General features: G+C 44.7%; 1 protein-coding gene across 1 annotated transcript in view; it reads right to left on the reverse strand.

Moving 5' to 3' along the window:
* SH3RF3 (SH3 domain containing ring finger 3) overlaps positions 1-20,753 on the reverse strand; it is a 456,086-nt gene that overhangs the window by 90,870 nt on the left and 344,463 nt on the right. The window contains exon 4 of the mRNA XM_056114572.1: positions 1,716-2,069. Coding sequence (XP_055970547.1) covers positions 1,716-2,069 — 354 coding nt within the window. The remainder of the gene's footprint in view (positions 1-1,715; positions 2,070-20,753) is intronic.

The raw sequence follows: 20,753 nt of genomic DNA on the forward strand, positions 1-20,753 counted from the left end.
AGCATGGTCACAGGCAAGGGCAGACAGTCCACATCTCTGGCCTGGAGCTCTGGCCAGGTGTGACAGTCACGTGGGCTCAGCCACAGGGCAGTCACCAGCGATGGCAGATAATAGGGAGGAAAGTATGTTGAGGAGAGCAGGGGCTGGCAGGACGCCAGAGATGGGCCTCTGTGAACTCTGGGCATCTGAGGGGACATGGAGTAAAGACGGGCAGCCAGACAGGAGGCAGGGGAGAATGGCTGTCTCTGGTTGTGACTGAGAATGAGAGATCCTGAATCAGAGCCTGGGGGAGTTCCCAGTGATGCTTCCTGGTCACAGGGACCTGGGTGAGACCCAGCTCAGTCCCCTGGACACACTAGCCAGAGCAGGGACCACAAATTCCACATTTCATCCCACTTTCCTCCGATGCGCGGGGAGGAAGTAAAGGCAGTGCCTGTCCACCTCCGCCTCAGATGAAAGTATTCTTCTTCATCGTGCCCCTTAAACGAAAACTACTTAAAAAAAATCATAACTTTTGTTTTGGGAGGGAGGGAAGTATGATGGGGTGCTCAGTGGTTAATCCTGGCTCTGTGCTCAAAGGACAACCTACAGAGCCAGGAATAGAAGCAAGAGGGTTGGTGTCTGCAGGGCCAGCGCCTTAACCCCTGCACTAGGTCTTTATCCTGGTCCTATTGTTTCTTCCTTTTCAGGCTCAACAACAATACAGCCTGAGCCTCCAGCATTTTTGTAAAATTCCAAAGTTCAGCTCAATAGTTTGGGCTCTGAGTATTTCTTTTTCTTCCTTTATTTCTCCCTGTACTGCATTTCTCCTATCCTAGCTGATCTTCTACTAGACTCCTCTTTCAAAAAAAAAAAAAAAGGTTAAAATGTAAAAACTATTCTTAGTGCTTGCCATGCAAAATAGCTGAGATGGCCGGGCTCCAGGTTCTGCACCCCGCCCACTCAACCCCTTGTCCTGGACAGAGGAGGCGGGTACCTAGGAAAGGCCAGGCCTGCACATCCCAAACACAGAGGGAGCGCGAGCCTGGCGTGAAGGTGTAGTTGCGGCGACTTGCTGCCCAGGGAACACTGACCTGGCATGTGTGGACTGAAGTCTCATTCCCTCCTCCCTTCCCGTCTTTGCCTCTTTCTTGCCCCAACTTCCACCCCTCTGTATCCATCTCTCCTCCCGTCTTAGTCTCCTGTTCCATCTCCTCATCTCCTCTGTCATTTGAAAAGAAATAGTAAGATCTTTAAATGACACAGCTAATTCCTGGCCCCTTCTCTGTATTGAAAGGGAAGGAGGTTAACAAGAGTCAGGAAGACGTTCAAACCACAACTAGACCAACTGACTGAAGCTGGTACTGCCCTCTGTGTCTCTGCTCTGCTCAGTGCCATTCAAAGGCTTGCTTCAAGTAACTTGAAAAGCATCTCACTTGCTACCTAGCTCATCTTAGTGTTGAGAGCTGTGGTCACATATGTTCTCTGGTTGTGACAAGGGAGGCCAGATTTCCTTTCACAGCCTATAGGTGGGGTGGGTTCGGGTTCTCGAGGTCAGGCAATGAAGCTGAAACCACAAGTAAAGCCCAAAGCAGCAGGCTGGCTCAAAAGGAATGCTGAGGGCCTAGCTCACAAGGGAGCCTGGAAACCACAGAGAGAGAGAGAGAGAGAGAGAGAGAGAGAGAGAGAGAGAGAGAGAGAACCCAGCTTCCCTGCACATACCCCAAGGATTTTACCTGGGTGGGAGCACTACATGAAAGATGAACCAGGTCCCCAATTCTGGCCGCAGCCCGTGGGTCACTGGAGCTGATCAGAACTGGAGCACTGATCTCCATGGAATGCCTGTGGCTGGTGGCCTGGGCAGATCTGTGGGTTGCGCTGAGTGCAGTGAAGGAGTGGCGTTTCTTGGCATTCTTCTTGCCATCCACTCGTCGCTGAAAGGCACTGACCGCCCCTGTGCTGCCCACAGTGGGGCCTGGGTTCACCCCAGCCATAGAAGCAGGGTCGGAGAGCAGGGAGGCGTGGCAGCCAGGCGCGGAGGCTGGGCACGGCTTGTCCATCTCAATAAGCTGCTTGGCAGAGTCATTGAGCTGGTGAGAAAGGGAAAAAGAGGGGTCTTCATTAAGGGTTCCAACCATGTCCTGCTCTCTGCACTCTGCCAGTCCCTATTATGCTTAAGATGGATGATGTGTTCAACTCGATCTGCTCTGTCAAGGCCTCCAGCCTCACCAGGCATGAGGAAACACAACAAATGATTACATGACACCTCTGGACTTCCTGGAAAAGTTTTCTGAGGCAGCTGTGTTTTTCAAGAGCTGACCACCAGACTGCCTGCTGAACCTCAGTCTCCTCTTGGGTTTCCCAGCTCAGGGTTGTACCGTGCAGCGTGGCAGGAAAGGAGTAGAGCCCAAGTAAGTCTTTGCTCCTGGGTGAAGACCCTGGCAACTCTCACATTCTGACAGACACACCCTCTACCCACTTGCGAGTGGGCAGGAAAGTCTGGCCCGTGGGCAGGAGCTGGGTGTTCTCAGCAATAGCCCAGCAGCCCGCTCCCCGGGGATGCTGGTGATACCATGGCCAGGGACTTGAAAAGAGTCCACACATGGGGCCCCCTTCATTTGCCCGGGGGCTCCAGGCACCTCCCAGGAGAGCTCACAGACACAGATGGTACCAACTGGGACGATTCTGAGGTTTGTGAAAACCAGCCTCCAGCTGCCACAGAAACATTCCTTCCACTGCCTGTGGGATGCAGGCAGGTCCCAAGGAAGGAGAGCCTGCAGTGGATGGTGTGGGAACAGTGTCTGGGATCCCAGGCAGGAGGACACGTAGGGGTAGACCTGGCAGGGCTTTTGGTCAGCTCGCGTCTAGAAGTGAGTGTCCACAGGATGGAGAGATGGCACAGTGGTGGGCGCCTGCCCTGAACACAGCTGGCCTGGGTTTGATCCTTGGCACCTCATGTTCCAGTGAACCTACTGGGAGTGATTCCTGAGCATAAAGCTGAGAGTAAGCCCTTAGCATCACCCAGAGCCCCTAAACACAACCAGATAGAAGAGCTGAGGGCCATGGCTCCCACCTCCTGCACAGGCTACCTGAGACTGGCGCAGAGCTGAAGGGCTGGCAGCTACTGAGGGACAGCGCAGAGGGGATAGTCCTGTGTGACCAAAAGGACAGGAGGAACTTTATATGTCACAGGGCTTTAATATGTTTAGAGAAAAAAAGGAACAAAACTAAAAAATAAATAAAGGTCAGAAGAAACAAGATGGGAGAGTGACAGGCCCAGCTATGTAGGCTGGAGGAAAGGAGAGTGGTAACAGAAGCCACTCTACAGCCCCCAGCCTCGCAGCCACCTTCCCCCCCATCCCCTGGAAAACACAGCTTGAGGCCCTGCAAAGACTCATCAGGGGAGTCACACATTGTGGGAGCTCATGCAGGTTCCCCCCACGGCTCACTGCAGAAGGAAGAGGGGTGTCCTGTTCTGGGCTGGACCTGCTTGTGGCCAGCAGTCACCTGGAACCTGACCCTACAGGCATGAGCCGAGCCCAGTTCTACGTGGAGAGCACAGGCCCCGGACCACAGAGGGAGCCAGAGCCTGCAGCCTGCTGGTCTTCTGGGCCCCATGCTAGCGGCACCACTCAGCCTCCCTCACACCCATGAGGGAGGTGCCGGGCCCAGGCTGGGCTGTGCAGAGCAGGGGCAGCCTGAGCATATTCCCTGTCGCATTCCAAAGCAGAAAGTTTTCTCCACTGTGAGGGGCACTGGATTCCCTCAAGAATTCCATCTTCGCTTTCCTTTGTGACTTGTAAGGCAAGTCACAGTGACAGTCATGTCCGTGGAGGGGCTGCAGCGCCAGGCTTGGGGCTCCAGGGGTTGCGTGAGGATGGAAAGGGCGCCTTCAAGGTGCCTCGGGAATACTGAGGATAACCAAGTAGGACTCAGAGACCCTTCCTGTGTCCCGTGGGCTGCCTTTGCCACAAGAAGAAGGAAATTAAAAAATAACAAGAGCAAGAAGTGCACCCGTGCCTTGGAAGACCTGAAGGCCCACCAGCTCTGAGAGGCCTGCAGCACTCGGCAGTGGAGGCTGCAGTTACACTGCGCCACAGCCCAGCTCTCAGCAGCATGGGGCGACCAGCAGGCCTGAAGCCAGGGCACTGTGTAGGCCCAGCAGAGCCAGCAGCGTGCAGGTACCAACAGGACCCATGGAAGGAAGCCTGCCGCTCCCTGGGGAGGCCAGGGGGGTCAGAGGTGCCTGAGGTGGATCCCTCAGTTTACGAAAACCTACCCACAGTCCTAAGCCAGGCTGGGAGATTCTTGGACCTTCCACGAGGCCAGGCCAGGTGCCCACCCAGCACAGAGAGCTCTGCCACCATGACTGTCTCCTGGAGGGAGGGGTCCTCCCACAAGCACAGCACATCTGCCCGGAGTGCAGCTACAGCTCACAGACGTTCTGAGAGGTGTAGGGAAACACGATGCAGGAGTCCCAAGCCAGCTCAGACACCAGAGTTGAAGGACTAGGAGCAGAGTCTGCAATGGGGAAGGGCCGGCGGAGTGGCTGCTCTCAGCAGAGTCTCTCAAGTTCTCTATTTACTTGGATTACTGGGAGAACCTTGGCAACTCCTAATGTCTTTCTCATGTCCCTGACAGCATGGCTTAGGGCTAGAGCACAACCAAAACTTGGGATCAGCTTTGTGGGGAGGACCTGGGCTTCCATGGTGTAGATCTGTGTGCAGTCACCTTTGAGAAGCACTGACCCAGAGGCGGTGCAAACAGACCCCTCCATGGCCTTCCTGAGGGGCTGTGCCGAGTAGGCCTGGACTAAGCACAGGCTTCCGGAAGCAGGAAGAAGGGGCAGTTGGGAGTTCTAAAGCTGGGTCTCCTGGGTGGGGTGGTGGAGGAGTGGAGTGTGAGGAGGTGAGTGCAGTGTGGGCTCAGGTGGGGATGTGGGGACTGACTTGGGCCTGCATTAGAAAGGGCCCCAATCTGACGACAAGGTGGAACAAACACCAGGGCAGGAGCTTGCAGATGGTGAATGAAGAAGCTTGATGAGAGAAAACAAAACAAAAAGTCATGCTGAATGTTAGCAGTGAGGCCCAGAGTGGCTCCTTAAGACCCATGCAGCCCCAGGCAACAGGGGGAGTGAGTTTCCGTTACAGGTGCCTGCCTCTCAGAGGGAGGGCATAAAAACGCACTTCAAGGCACCCCAACCTGTGATCTAATTCCAGGATTATTTTCTTTGAAATTCTTCCTCTGACCAGCTCTGCTGCTTTGCTCTGTTTGATAGCTGTATTCATCTGTTTCCTCAGGGCTAGCTCAGAGAACAGAGCAGAGCTTGTTCCCTCCTGACTGCTCGTGGGGTGTACAGGGTACACCCCCAAAACCACCAAGGACCCATGTGCCATGCCCATCCAACAGGGTCAGTAAGGAAAGAGAAGGTGGAAGAAGTGGGCACGATACCCACCTTCATTCACTGGCATCAGAATCCAACTGAAACACCACCTGTTGCTGTCTCCAGCTTGAAACACACTACAGAGAAGTAACATGCCAAGAATGCCCGGATGAGCAGCAACACCCGGAGGCAGGTCGGGAAAGCCCTTCCCCAGCAGCAGTGGCAGGAGTGCCTGGATTTCCTGATGACTCTGTGGAGTCCAACAGGAACTCCACTCCATTTTCTTTTGTTTTCTTTTCTTTCTTTTTTTTTTTTAAGTAAAAACAGATTTGATCATTGTATAATTGAAACCCAAGCACAAAAATTTGTAAGTCTACAACTGTACCTTATGGTGTCTCACTAATAAAAATTTAAAAAAAAAAAACAAACAGATTCCATTTGGAGACTTTTGGAGAAAGGGGAAGGAGGGAGGAGGGAGGGGAGGGAGAGACAGAGAGAGAGACAGAGAGAGAGAGACAGAGAGAGAGACAGAGAGAGAGAGAGAAAAACGAGCTCAAGAGAGAACTCGGCCTTCTCCAAATGCAGAGAGAGCCCCTACATACATCTCAAGATGGAGATGCGGGCGACACATGTGTTTCCACACCCCATATGCATAGCCACATGGGCACAAACAGCACACAGGCTCCGGCTGCATATGTATAGCTTCCTTTTTAAGTTGACTATAGAAACTCCAGGGCTGGAGCGATAGCACAGTGGGTAGGGCGTTCGCCTTACACGTGGCCAACATGGCCGACCCGAGTTCGATTCCTCCGCCCCTCTTGGAGAGCCCGGCAAGCTACCGAGAATATTCGATATGGCAGACACAGTAACAACAAAGTCACCAATGGAGATGTTACTGGGCCTGCTTGAGCAAATCGACGATCAATGGGAGGGCCTTTACCTTTACCTTTATAGAAACTCCATTTTCAACACCAAAAATTGCAGGCTAGTGGAACATGCTTCTAGAACACCGGGAGTGTGGCATGAGCTGATGCACAGTCAGTGCAGACGCCTCTCCCCAGCCCTACCTTATCTGCCTCTCAGCCCTGTCGCTGCACACAGCCCCACAGTGCCATTTCTTTCTGGTGCGAACTGAAGGGCCACAAGTTTTTGTGCAGAGTCTGCAGTGGACACTGATCTTGTTTAATTTTTAATTTTTTACACATTTTTTCAGTTTTTCTCCTCATTTACTTAAGTATAGGAATATCTATTTTTAACACAGTAACAACCAAAAAATACTGTTTTGACAATGTGTAGATCACAGGAGAACTTCTACTTCCCAGTGCTGACTCTAATGCATTTCCAGAGTGGCCTGAGTGCATCTGAAGCCCACGCAGGACCCTGGGACCTGTGACAGGAGCCAGGAGCCTGAAGCGGTGTCAACGTGGTCTTCCGTTGTGGACTGGACCTCAGCTCTGTGAGAGGCTCTCCCAAACTCTGTGTGTCTACATCAATAAGGTTTCCAGAGATTCACAATTCACACCAGGCTCAGGCCTAGCACAGTTAATGGAACACACCGAGAGCTCGGAGGTACCTAGGAGTCCTCTAGGGAGTGGCTCCAGGCCAGAGCACGAAGCTGACCGCCTCACTTACTGCTGGAGGACACGGGCTGGTAGGAGGAAGTGCCCTTCACTACTTTGAAAGACTCCTACTACTTGCCACTCCACCAAAGCTTTCCATCCTGAGTAGGAGGTCACCTGCACCTCCAAGCCACTGCTTACTGCCTGATGTAGGTCTTGGCCCCCAGAAATACAACTTCCACCACGATGCTGATGTAAAATAGAAACCAAGTGGCAGTACCAACATTTAAAACTCTGGTGAGTTTGTCGTGTATCTGAAGAAACTTGCTGGCTTTGGAAAGATGTTTCGGTTCACCAAGAGCATACCTCCTTCCAGAATCCCTGCTGCATCTATTCAGTTAATGGTCCTATGGAGCAGCACTGGGGGTTTCTAGATGAACACACTGTGCCCAGAGCCCAGATCTGGTCCTTCCCTAGACCTCAGACACTTAGATTGCAAGGCTCATGGAAGTCTGAATGGAGCCCTCTTGACTAAGTCTCCCAACTACAGGCAGCTTCAGTGTTCCAACCAACCCCTGCTGAGGAGCTAATAAAGTGTGACTCTTTAAATGATGGGAAAACAAAATGCCACAAATTTCTTAGCTGTCTAGATATTTCTGTGTTTGTGGAGGAATGTAGTCCTAGGAAGGAGGTCCTGGTGAGGGTTGGGTGGGAGCCCCTACACTCTGAATGGGAGGGAGGAACAGGAGACCTCAGGGAAAATGATAGAAAAACAGAGGTACACATGGACCTCTGTCCTAACCTGGACCTGGGTTCAGATGAACATCCAAGGGGAAAAGTGTGTCTCCCTGTCATGGAAGTCCAGAAAACCAAGGAGGCCAGCAGAGCAAGGAAGTACTTACATATAAGAATGGGGACCAGTTGATCTTTTCAGAGATACACCATTCTGGTCATAACGTCCCACATCCCAGCTCCGTTTCAGATCTAGAGGCACAGTGAACAGAGCCTTCTCGACTGAACTCTGCACTCTGTATACACTGAAATTTTCTGGAGTGGCTTAAAGATGCAGAGTCCCTTCATCAGGGCTGGGTGAACTTAAGTTTCAGTATGACTTCAAGCTCTCAGGAGATGAGACTGATCTTCCTGAAAGCCCCAGTGGCCTGGAAATTGTCTAGAATACTACTCTTCAATATCCACTTAAACAGAAGTGGATATCCCCACAATTAATCCTGACCATGAGAACAACAGCTTCAGGGTAACCTTTGCCCTTTTGCCATCACTTCCCCCATGGCTCAGCAAAGAACATCTCACCTGCAGCTGTCTTATAATTCTCCAGAACTTTACAGACCTAGAGCAGGTAGAGAATTCCCTTTACCTGCCAAAGCCTCAGCAGCTTCCTCTTTTTTTTTTAATTTTTTTTTTATTAGTGAAACACCATGAGGTACAGTTGTAGACTTACAATATTTTTGTGCTTGGGTTTCAGTTATACAATGATTGAGTACCCATCCCTCCACCAGTGCCCATTCCCCACCTCCAGTGCTACCAATATCCCTCCCACCCCCTCACCCATCCCACCCCTGTGGCGGGACATTCCCTTTTGTTTCTCTCTCCTTTTGGGTGCTGTGGTTTGCAAACAAGGCATTAAGTGGCAATCATGTTCAGTCCACAGTCCACTCCCAGTATACATCTCTCATCCTAGGAGGATCCTCCCAGCACCCTTTACTTGGTGCTTTCCTCTCTCCAAGAACAGTCGAGATAAGCACCAAGAGGTTCACTCCATGATCTGAAGGCCAACCGCACATGCCAGGGGAAAAAGCAGCTCAGACAGAGAAGGGAACAGCAAGTAAAGGGTGTGGAGAGGATCCTCCCAGGACGTAAAGGGTATAGGGAGGATCCTCCCAGGACGGAGATGCATGCTGAAACAGGACAGAGATGCATGCTGAAAGTAGACCACAGACTGAACATAATCGCCACTCAAGGATTATTCTTTTTTTTAAATTTTTTTTTTAGTGAAACACCATGAGGTACAGTTGTAGACTTACAAATTTTTGTGCTTGGGTTTCAGTTATACAATGATCGAATACCCATACCTCCACCAGTGCCCATTCTCCACCACCACCAGTCCCAGTATCCCTCCTACCCCACTTCCCCCCATCCCACCCTACCTCTGTGACAGGGCTATTCATTTTTTTTATTAGTGAAACACCATGAGGTACAGTTGTAGATTTACAAATTTTTGTGCTTGGATCTCGGTCACACCATGCTCAAACACCCATCCCTCCACCAGTGCCCATCTTCCACCACCAGGATAATATCCCTCCCCCCCATCCTGGTAGATTTTTATCAGGCTTCTTGTTTGTAAAACATGTCATTCTTCTTTTAAATTTTATTTTAGAATTTCAACTCTATGCATATTTTCTTTTATTTTTCTCAAAAAAGTTTTTAAATTGAAGGACTGTTATTTAAAAACTTGTTAAAAAGTTATTTTAGGTATATAATATTTCAACACTAATCTCACCATCAGTGCCAACTTCCCTCTACCAGTATTACCATATTACCTTCCTACTCTAACCCCTGCCTCACCCTTGTCTGTCAATTTGACAGGCACATTACAAAGTTCCAGTGGTTGCAGCTTACATCATATTTTCAGTTTTGTAGAATCTGTGTTTTGGATATATGACTATAACACTCACCCATATCACCAGTATAACTAAAGACCTTGTGCCCGTTTACCATTACTTCTCATTCTCTTCCTCCTCCCTCCCTTTATTTATTTCCTCCTCTATCTCCTCTCTAAACACTGGGGTCAAGGGTGATATAGGCATTCCCCTCTACTACAATACATTTCCTTATCAGTTTTCTATATTCCACAGATAAGTGAGATCACCCTGTGTTTGTCTTTCTTCTTCTGTATTCTTCTTTCACTTAACAGGATGTCTTCTGATTCCAACCAGATCATAGAAAATTACATTATTTCATACTTACAAGTACATAATATTTCATTACAAATACCACATCTTCATAAACCACTCATCTGTTGCTGGACACAGCAATCCCACTTTTGGGAATCTACTCCCTAGGTCATTAAAACACCCTTTCAAAAGTATATATGAACACCATTATTAACTGCTGCACTCAGTATAGTAGCTAAATTATGGAAAACACATCATTCTTTACAAAGTGCATCAGAATGATTTCCTTCTAACTCTGATATTCTCTTCCCTCCTTAAGATAGATTCTGGAATTCAGTTGGAGCTTTGATGAGAAGTTTATACAAATAAGGGATCTCCATTGTTGACTGGGCTGGTGAGCAAGTATTCTCTTACTCATATGAGAACAGACCTTGGCTGCCATCCACACTCATGGGGCTTCAACAAGAGCCATCCCAGGCAATACTGCAGGATCTCGGTCTCCCTGCATCATTCTGTCTCTTTAATTGTCCAGAGAAACTGCTATAAAACAAAATCTCAGAGATGAGTTCTGAATTTCAGAATGACATGGAAGAGGTAACACTGTTTTTATATGCGGTGTGTCCATTTATAGATGGGTAGATTAAGTGTAGCTCAGCACTCACCACAGGCCCTTTTGTAAAGCCAAGAAGCAGTAGGAGCTCATCTCCCCTCCTACCTCCCCCACATGAGCTTGGAGCCAAGAGATGGGACGAATCCTGATACCCCTGCAGTGTTCCCTGGACATTCCAGAATCCATGCTGTCTCACTCAGTCCCCACAGGCCACTGCTCTCAGATATGATCACACAGAGCTGAGGTGGTGAGTGGGGTCTTACACAGAAATAGCGCACCTTAGAAATGCATTCCATAGTCACACAGGAAGCATAAGAACAAGTATGCACCATTAAATGGACACTGAGTGCCAACTATATTAGAAAAGTTTGGGCTAATTCTGGAAAGAACTTAATTTCAAGGACTGACGTTAGGGACCAGAAGTGACAGAAGTGTTTCATGTCACAGAGAGGCACAGGTAGAAGTCAGGACCATATCAGCATACTATGTGCATACCTGTGGCATGTTCTATATGTACATAGTCTAAAGTAAATGGGATTAATCACGCATAGACGCTTGAAGCTAAAGGGGAGCTGAGATGTGACCTAAAGCCTGGAACGCCTGAGCCCTGAAGAATGGGTAGGAAAATCTGTGGAAGATCACAGTAGATTTCTAGGGAATCAGGGGTAAAAATGAAAGCCATAGGATGAAACTGGAAGGGGCCTGTCCAGGCAGACTGCCTGGAAAAGGAACGATCCCCATCCCTAATGCAGCTGCTGCAGAAGGAGCTTGACTCTAATTGGCACCAGAAACCAAAGAGACGCGAGCCTGCACTCAGGGGAACCTGGGAAATAAGTCCAGAATCACGCATAGTATGCCTGATGGTGCAGAACGCATGAAGAACAAAAGCTGAGAAAAATAATTATGATGTGGAGAAGAACTAGAAACTATTCCCCAGTGCCCCAAACAAATAATACCACCCCCCTGCCCCACAAAATCCCCATAATCCAAACTCCAACTATTTGCTGCTTACATGGATTCTTTAATACTTTGAATCAGTTTGTCTTTGAGTTGATTGAATTTCTCTTCTAGACTTTAGGCAAAGCCTTTGAACCCACTACTCCATCTCCCTCATCCTCCCAAGATGGCAGAGATCCCACACTGCCTCTCATACCTAGGATTCATCTCACCGCTGCTTTCTCAGAGGACCCCTTAGAAGCCTGAAGTCTTCTCCTTATCATAATTATTTTTCTCAGCATAATGCATACATACATAAATTTACAAATATAGAAATTTCAAACTTCTCCAATAATAATTTCATGAAAGTAGAAATTAACCACAAAAATATGATGGAGAAAATCTCCACCACTTGAAAGTTTAACAAACACATAAACAACACTGTATAAAATTGTAAATCAATACAAAAATATTCCTTGAAATAAATAAGAATGAAGAAAGAAGCTAATAGAGCCTATTGGAAACAGCAAAAGCATTTCATAAGGAGGAAATTTATAGCAATACAGGCCTACACAGGGCAGAATAAGAAGCTTAAAACAATAACCTAAACACATATCTCAAAAATCTGAAGAACAAAATTAAATAAATCCACTCGCCCCGATGAGACCCCAAGTTGCTGCCCACAAATGGCTCCTCCGGCTAGTGAATGGCCATGATCCCAGAGGCACACAAACCAATCTTGGAACTCAGCGGCTTCTGGCAGAAATGCTTCTGAACTCTGAATCAAGCTACAGCCCTGTGCCACCCCTGAGTGGGAAAAGGTGTTGTCCCTTCCATCTTTTCCCCCTTGGCAGCATGGTGACCACCATCCTTCAGAGTCTATAGGACATGAGCCTGCAGTGACAAGACACGGGGCGGGGGGGGTGCGCACGGGATGGGGGCTGGAATCAGCCCTTCTCCCTGCCCCGATGAGACTCCAAGTTGCCACCACGAATGGCTCCTCCAGCTCCTGGATGGCCATGATCCCAGAGGCACACAAACCAATCTCAGAACCTAGTGGCTTCTGGCAGAAATCCCTCCAGACTTAATTAGTAAAATATCAGAAATACAAAATCATATGCTCTTCGTTATCAGTAATAGAAAACAAATTATCTAATGATGCCTTTTCAGCAGGTCTGATTGTTGAGGGAAAATTCCAAAAAATAATGGTATGTCTTCTGTTGAAAAATTGAATGTAATCAAAGTATAGAGAGAGTAAAGTGGAAATTATCTGCCACACTGGCAGGGGGAAGGGTGGGAGGGGAGATATACTGGGGTTCTTGGTGGTGGAACATGTGTACCGGTGAAGGGATGGGTGTTTGATTATTGTATAAGCAAGACTTAAACCTGAAAGCTTTGTAACTGCTCTCACGGTGATTCAATTAAAAAAAATAATCAAAAAACGTAGAAAAGTACAGAAATAAAAATATTAAAGCACTATAAAGATAATAGATCATCATTAATATAGAAATCAAGAAAGTAATACAGAATCAATCAAACCAGGAGTCAGTTCTTCAAATACATAAACAAGATGGACAAAGCTTTAGCTATACTCATTAAAACAAAGAAAGAGAAAATGACTAAGTAAATTTCATAAGAGATGAAAGGGGAGAAATTACAACAGTAACTTCGATTGCCCTCTGAGATTGAAGATGTTATGAACAACTTTATGCTGTTTATCTGGAAAACCTAGAAGGAATGGAAAAGTTCTTAGAATCATGTAATCCCCCTAAACCGAATGAGGATGAAGCAGAGAACCTAAATAGGCCAATCACAAAATAAGAAAATGAAGCAGTAACTAATACTATATAAAGAACAAGAACCCTGCTCCAGATGGGTTCAGTGCTGAGTTCTACTAAACTTATAGTGAGGACTACTACTGTTATTGCTTGTTTTTTCCATAATATTGAACACACAGATTTATCTTATGAAGCTAACATAACTAGAATACCCAAAGAATATAGAGATGCTACTAAAAGATTTCAGACTAATTACCCTGAGAAACAGTGACACAAAAAATCATTTGCAAAATGGTAGCAAACTAACTCCCAACAGCATGTCAGAAAAAGTCTTTTGTTATTGTTGTTGTTGTTGTTGGTTTCAGTTTCTGGATTCATTTTGCCACTCTGTATCTCTTGATAGGTGCATTTAGACCATTGACATTGAGAGAGATTATTGTCAAGGGGTTTTGTGCCATCTTTCTCTAGGGGTTGGTTGTTTCTGTAAGCGTTTTCTTTCTTATCTTACAGGAGACCCTTTAATCCTTCTTTTAGATTTGGTTTTGAGTCCATGAAGTTCCTGAGCTGTTGTTTATCTACAAAATGGTGTATCGTTCCATCGAGTTTGAGTGAGAGTTTAGCTGGATAAAGTATTCTTGTTGAGGCATTCATTTCATTGAGTTTTTACACTATATCCCACCATTGTATTCGGGTTTGGAGGGTTTCCTCTGATAGGTCTTCTGTAAATCTAAGGGGTGCTCCTGTGTATGTGATTTCCTTCTTTGACCTTGCTGCTTGCAGTATTGTGTCTCTATCCACAGCATCTATCATTCTGACTATGATATGTCTTGGAGTGTTTTTATTAGGGTCTTTTAGCTGGCACCCTCTGGCTCCTTGGATCTAGATGTCTGCATTCTTTAACTCTGGGAACTTTTCAGCAATGATTTCTATCACTTTTTTATTGGGGTTGACTTCCTGTCCTTCTGGTACTCCTATAATTCTAATGCTGTTCCTCTTGACCAAGTCTCTGATTCTCCTTAGAGCTATTTTGAGGTCTTTTCCCTTTGTTTGTTGTTCCCTATGTGATTTCTGTTGCTCATCTTCAAGCTCACAGATCCTGTCTTCAGCTCTATTCATTCTACGGCTGAGGGCACCTACTGAGTTTTTTTTTTTAATTTTTATTAGTGAAACACCATAAGGTACAGTTGAGGACTTACAAGTTTTTGTGCTTAGGTTTGAGTTATACAATGATTGAGTACCCATCCCTCCACCGTGCCCATTCTCTACCACCAATAATCCCAGTATCCCTCAGACATCCCCCCTCCAACCTCCAAACTCACCTCGCCTCTGTGGCAGGGCATTCCCTTTTGTTCTCTCTCTCCTTTTGGGTGCTGTTGTTTGCAAAAGAGGCCTTGAGTGGCAATCATGTTCGGTCTATAGTCTAGTTTTATCATACATCGCCCATCCTGGGAGGATCCTCCCAACACCCTTTACTTGGTGCTCCTTCTCTGTCTGAGCTGCCTTTCCCCCTAGCATGTGCAGCTGGCCTCCAAGCCATGAAGTAAAACTCCTGGTACTTATCTCAGCTATTACTTGGGTGCTAGTCTCCTATTTTGTTACTTTATATTCCCCAGATGAATGCAAACTTTCTATGTCTGTACCTCTCTTTCTGACCCATTTCACTTAGCATGATACTTTGCATGTAGTACCACTTGTATGCAAGTTTCATGACTTCATCTTTTCTAACAGCTACATAGTACTCCATTGTGTAGATATATACCAAAGTTTCTTTAACCAGTCATCTGATCTCAGGCACTAGGGTTTTTTTCCAGATTTTGCCTATTGTGAATAATGCAACAATGAATGAACATAGAAGCACTATAGTTTTCGGCCTGTAGTTTTCTTTTCTGGTGATGTCTCTGTTTCCTTTTGGTATTAGAGAGATATAGGCTTCATAGAAACTGTTTGGGAGAGTTTCTGTTTCTTCAATTTTCTGGAAAAGCTTGAGAAGAACTGGCAATAAGTCCTTGTTTGGAAAAATTCACTAGTGAATCCATCTGGATCTGGGCTTTTGTTTTTGGAAAAAAGTTGATTACAGTTTCAATTTTCTTGATGTTAATAGAACATCAGGTATTTTAGATATTCTTGATTCAGCCTTGGGAGATTATAGAAATCCAGCAATTTATCCATTTCTTCTAGGTTCTCTTGTTTTGTGGTATACAGACTTTCAAAGTAGTCTCTGATAATCTTTTGAATTTCCATGGTTTCTGTTGTAATATCCCCCTTCTCGTTTCTGATTTGATTTATTAGGGTTCTCTCTCTTTCTCTTTCTTTATGAGTCTGCTAGTAGTTTATCTATAATGTTTATTTTCTCAAAGAACCAGCTCTTGATTTCATTGATCTTTTGAATTTTTTTTTTTTTTGGTTTCCATGTCATTGGTTTCTGTTCTAAGTTTTATGATCTCTTTTCTTCTGCCTGGTTTGGGCTCCTTTTGTTGGTTTTTTTAAGATCTTGAGCTGTGAAGTCAAGTTGTTTAAGTGGGACCTTTCTTCCTTCCTGAGAAATGCTTGCAGAGCTATAAACTTTCCCCTTAATGCGACTTAGCTGCATCCCATAGGCTCTGATAGCTCGTGTCTTCATTCTCATTTGTTTCCAGGTATCTTTTGAGTTCGTCCTTGACTTCTTTCCTGACCCACTCATTGTTCAACATTGAGTTGTTTAATATTCAGGTGTTTGATTTGGTTCTCCATGTCTGTGTGTGATTCACTTCTACTCTCAGTGCATCGTGGTCTGAAAAGATTGTTGATACTATTTCTATCTTCCTGATTCTATTGAGGTATGTTTTGTGGCCTCGCACATGTTTTCTATTTTGGAAAATGTTCCATGTGCACTGGAGAAGAATGTGTATTCTTTCTTTTGGGGGTGTAAAGCCCTGTATAGGTCTGTAAGCCCTCTCTCTTTTATTTCTTCCTTCAAAGCCAATGTTTCCTTGCTGAGTTTTGTTCTTGTTGATCTATCCAGCGGTGGTAAGGTGATGAAGTCTCCAGCTACTATTGTATTGCTAGCAATGTCCTCCTTAAAATCTGTTAGCAGTTGTTTTAAATGTTTAGCTGTTCCCTCATTAAGTGCATATACATTTAAGAGTGTGATTTCTTCCTGTTCTAAATATCCCTTGATGAAGAGAAAATGGCCTTCGTTGTCCCTTGTAATCATTTTTGACCTGAAATTTCTGTTGTCATATACTAGTATGGCCACCCCAGCTTTTTTGAGAGAGCTGTTTGCTTGCAGGATTTTTTCCATCCTTTAACTTTGAGTCTGTGTTTGCTCTGAATGTTTAGATGAGTGTCTTGTAGGCAGCAGAATGTTGGATTCTGTCTCTGAATCCATTTTGCCACTCTGTGTGTCTTAATTGGGGAATTTAGACCATTGACGTTGAGAGAGATTATTGTTATGGGATTTTGTGTCATCTTTCTGTAAGGGTTTTTTGTGCTTGTAGGGTTTGTCTTGTCTTATAGTAGCCCCTTTAGCCCTTATTTTAGGTATGGTTTTGAGTCTATGAAGTTCCTGAGCTGCTGTTTATCCAGGAAGTAGTGTACCATTCCTTTGAGTTTGAGTGAGAGTTTAGCTGGATAGAGTATTCTTGGTGAAGTGTTCATTTCATTGAGTTTTTTCACTATATCCGACCACTGCTTTCAGGCTTGGAGATTTTCCTCTGATAGGTCTGCTGCGAATCTAAGGGGTGCTCCTTTGTATGTGATTTCCTTCTTTGCCCTTGTTGCTTGCAGTATTGTGTCTCTATTGGTGGGACCTATCACTGTAACTATGATATGTCTTCGGGTGTTTTTGTTAGGGTCTCTTTTAGCTGGCACCCTTCGGGCTCCTTGAATCTGAATGGCTGCATTGTCCAGCTCTGGGAACTTTTCAGCATTGATTTGTTAAACTCCGGCTTTTTCATTTTGATTGTTTCCCTGACCTTCTGGTACTCCAATGATCCTAATGTTGTTCCTCTTGTAATCATCTCCTAGGACTCTGTTTCGTACTAGAGCTATTTTGAGGTCCTTTGCCATTGCTTGTTGTTGCCTGTAGGCTTGGTGCAGCTGATCTTCCAGCTCACTGATTCTGTCTTCAGCTGTGGCCATTGTCCTGTTGAGGGCACAGACTGAGTTTTTATTTCATCTACAAAATCTTTTATTCGTGACATTTCTATGTGTAGTTTTCCAATTTCTATTCTCATTTCTTTCCGTAATTTCTTGATTGTTTCTCTCATGCCCTCCTTTAATTTACTGAATATCTGTCTGACTGTTTCTTTGAGTTCATTGACTATCTTCATTACTTAGTATCTGAATTCTTTCTCAGATAGGTCCCTTAGGTGAGTAGCACCTACTGAGGCTTCTGGACTCTTTTCATTGTCCTTCCTTATGGGGGGTATTTACATTGTTTCTTCATGTTGGTGTGGAGGTATGGAGACTGAGATGTTACACAAGATTGCTGGGCATGGATAAACTACCTGTGGCCGCATAAGGGGCTGCCTACCCAAAATTAGGCCATGCCCACTTCTGAAGAGGCCATGCCCACTTCTATAGAGGTAACTCCCTCTATGGGTACATGGTGTCTGTGGGAAGTACAACCTGGGGGTGGAAGAAGACTAGGCACAACTTTGGGGATGAACAGGAAGAGGCTCAGGTATGGTGAGCATCCCAGGGTTCTAGAGGACACCTGGGGTTTGTTCGTGGGGAAAGCCAAGTCCCGGCTTCAAGTCACTGACCTGGGAGTGGAAGAAGACCGGGCACAGTGTTGTGGATGAACAGGAAGAGGCTCAGGGAATCAAAAACCTCTTACACCATAATCAAGTGGGATTTATCCTAGAGAGGCAGGGTGGTTTAATATATGCAAATAAATTAACATAGCACTCGAAATTACGAAAGATAAAATTCATATCATCACGTAAATCAATGGAGAGAAAGCTTTTTACAAAATATAATATTCATTCATGATAACCCCTCCCAACAAAATAGGGGCAGAGAGGACCTTCCTCAAGAAAGTAATGGACATCTATAATAAGCCTTGAAACCAGTCAGAATGAAGAAATAAGCTAACAGCCTTTTAGTAAAAGCAGTACAAAGAAGGAAATCTCTAGTAGTACAGGCCTACGATCCCACCAGCACTATCCTCAGGGGTAAGAATCAGAAAGCAGTCCCTCTGATTTTAGGCAAGGTTTTTAACTCTTGCCACTTTTATTCAAGATAATATCAAAAGTTTCAGTTACAGCAAACAGGCAAGAAAAAGAAATTATAGAGATCCAAATAGGAAAGATAAAGTCTTTCACTATCTTTATCTGTTACTATTTGCAGATGGCAGAAAACCTTAAAGAGTTTACAGTAAAGTTTCTAGAAACAATAAACCAATATATCAAAGTGGCCAGTTACAAAGTCAATACAAAAAGTCTGCGGCACTCTTAATGCAGCAAGGTGGGAATGCTTGGAATGGCAGCCCTGATGCCAGAGTGTTGGGAGGAGTTGTCAGAGAAGGAAAGCCATGAGGACAGAATGAAGAAGATGGAAGGGAAGCAGTGGGGAAGCATGGCTCAGGGGCTTGGTTACAATGACGATGTGAAGGAGTGGTATAACCACACATCCAAACCACAGACTCAACAACTCTCAAAACACAAGATTCAAACAACATCCACACTTTAAAATGTGCCTGTTGAGGTGGCGGCCTGGGGGTGGAGTGGGAGGGAACCTGGGGGTACAGTGGAGAGACGTCGACACTGGAGCATCGGTGCCATAATACTATGTCTAAAACTAGCTCCTCAATAACTTTGTAAATCACAGTTCTTTAACAAAATGCAAAAAAAAAAACTGTTTTGTATTCCTAAGTGCAAAACATATACTAGAAGAGAAAGAGACCAGAATCTGCTTCATTCAAAATAGTGTTCTAAAACATCAAATACCTAGAAATCAAATTAACAAATGGAAGAAATTTATACTTTGAAAACTATACATCACTTAAGAAAGAGATAGAAGATAACCTTCGAAAATGGAAAATTATTCAATATTCATGGATGGGTAAAATCAATATGATCAAAATGGCCATGAATTGTTATTCTGATTCAACACAATACCCATCTAAATTCAACAACATATTCAATTATTTAAAACAGTTAATAATAAATTGTAGGGAATCAAAAGACACCCTACAAAGCCAAAGGCATATTGAGAAGTTAAAAAACAAAACAAAACTGGGAGTTATCCCATTATCTAATTTGAAACTATAAAGCTCTGGTAATCCAGCATGATCATGGAATAAAGGTAGACTGACAAATCACTGAATTTAGTACCCAAGGACAAATACCCATATTTAAGGACAGCTAAGTTTTGATATAGTTGAAGAAAAACGAAATGGACTAAATATAGTCTCAAACAAACATGTTGGGAAACATGGAAAACTATGTGTAAAAGAAATATACTGGGTTCATATTTCACAAAGATCAAATCAAAGTAGAGTAAAGACTTAAGATCAAATCATAAAACATATGATACATTTAGAAAAATATAGACAGAATGGTCCAAGATTTGGATCTCAATGATGGTTTTTAATGATATGATTCCAATGATGGCAAGGGTAAAAAAAGAATAACAAAATAAACAAATGGAACTACGTCAAATTAAAAAATTTCTGCATGTCAAAAGAAACACAAATTAAAACTAAAAGACACCCTACTAAGTGGGAGAAAATATTTGCATTCAATATATCAGATAAAGGGCTCATACCCAAGATGTGTAAAGCACTCACAGAGATCAACAAAAAGTATCAAAAACCTATCCACAAATGGGGAGAGGTAATAAACAAAGACTTCTCTGAAGAAGACAGCGAGATGGCTAATAAACCATGAAAAAAGTTCTCATTAACACTTTTTATTATGGAAATAAAAATATGAAAATGAGATCATCTCAAGAAGAAACTTGAAACAATCTGTGTTGATGGGGACATGGTGGAAAGGAGTCTCATTCACTCCTTATGGTAATTCTGTCTGATTCAACTCCCATGGAAAACAGTATGTAGATTTCTTTTAAAGGTAAAAATTGAACTGCCATATGACCTGACCCAACATACTCATTTTTTGGTATCTAATCCTAGAAAAAAAAGTGAATTATGCAATTTGCTATAACTTGGACAGGACTGGAGGATATCTATTAAGTGAAGTAAGTCAGAAGAAGAAGAACAAAACAGAGGATGATATCACTTATCTGTGACAAAGGGAACAAAGGAATGCATGATACTAAAGGGACTACCTCGATCACCTTGGGCCTGGAGTATGGGAAGGAAAATATGGAAGTAAAGAAATAAAGGGGGAACTACGAAGAGGGGAGTATAAAAGAACGGGGGCAAAGCCAGGGAACTCAGGCACACTAGGTGGGGTACAGGTATAACATATCTATACATCTAACCAAGGCAATGCCCCCAAAAGCATGAGATCCAAGCTCAAAAAGACACCTGTTAAATGTGCTCAGGAATAAGACAGAATTTAGGGACAGTGGCAGAGGGAAATTGACACTGCTGGGAAATTGATGCTGGAAAATTGTATAACTGTCAGTCAACTATAAATAACTTTGTAA

Source organism: Sorex fumeus, unplaced genomic scaffold (genome assembly GCF_029834395.1).
Source record: "Sorex fumeus unplaced genomic scaffold, SorFum_2.1 ptg000026l, whole genome shotgun sequence".
Taxonomy (NCBI): domain Eukaryota; kingdom Metazoa; phylum Chordata; class Mammalia; order Eulipotyphla; family Soricidae; genus Sorex; species Sorex fumeus.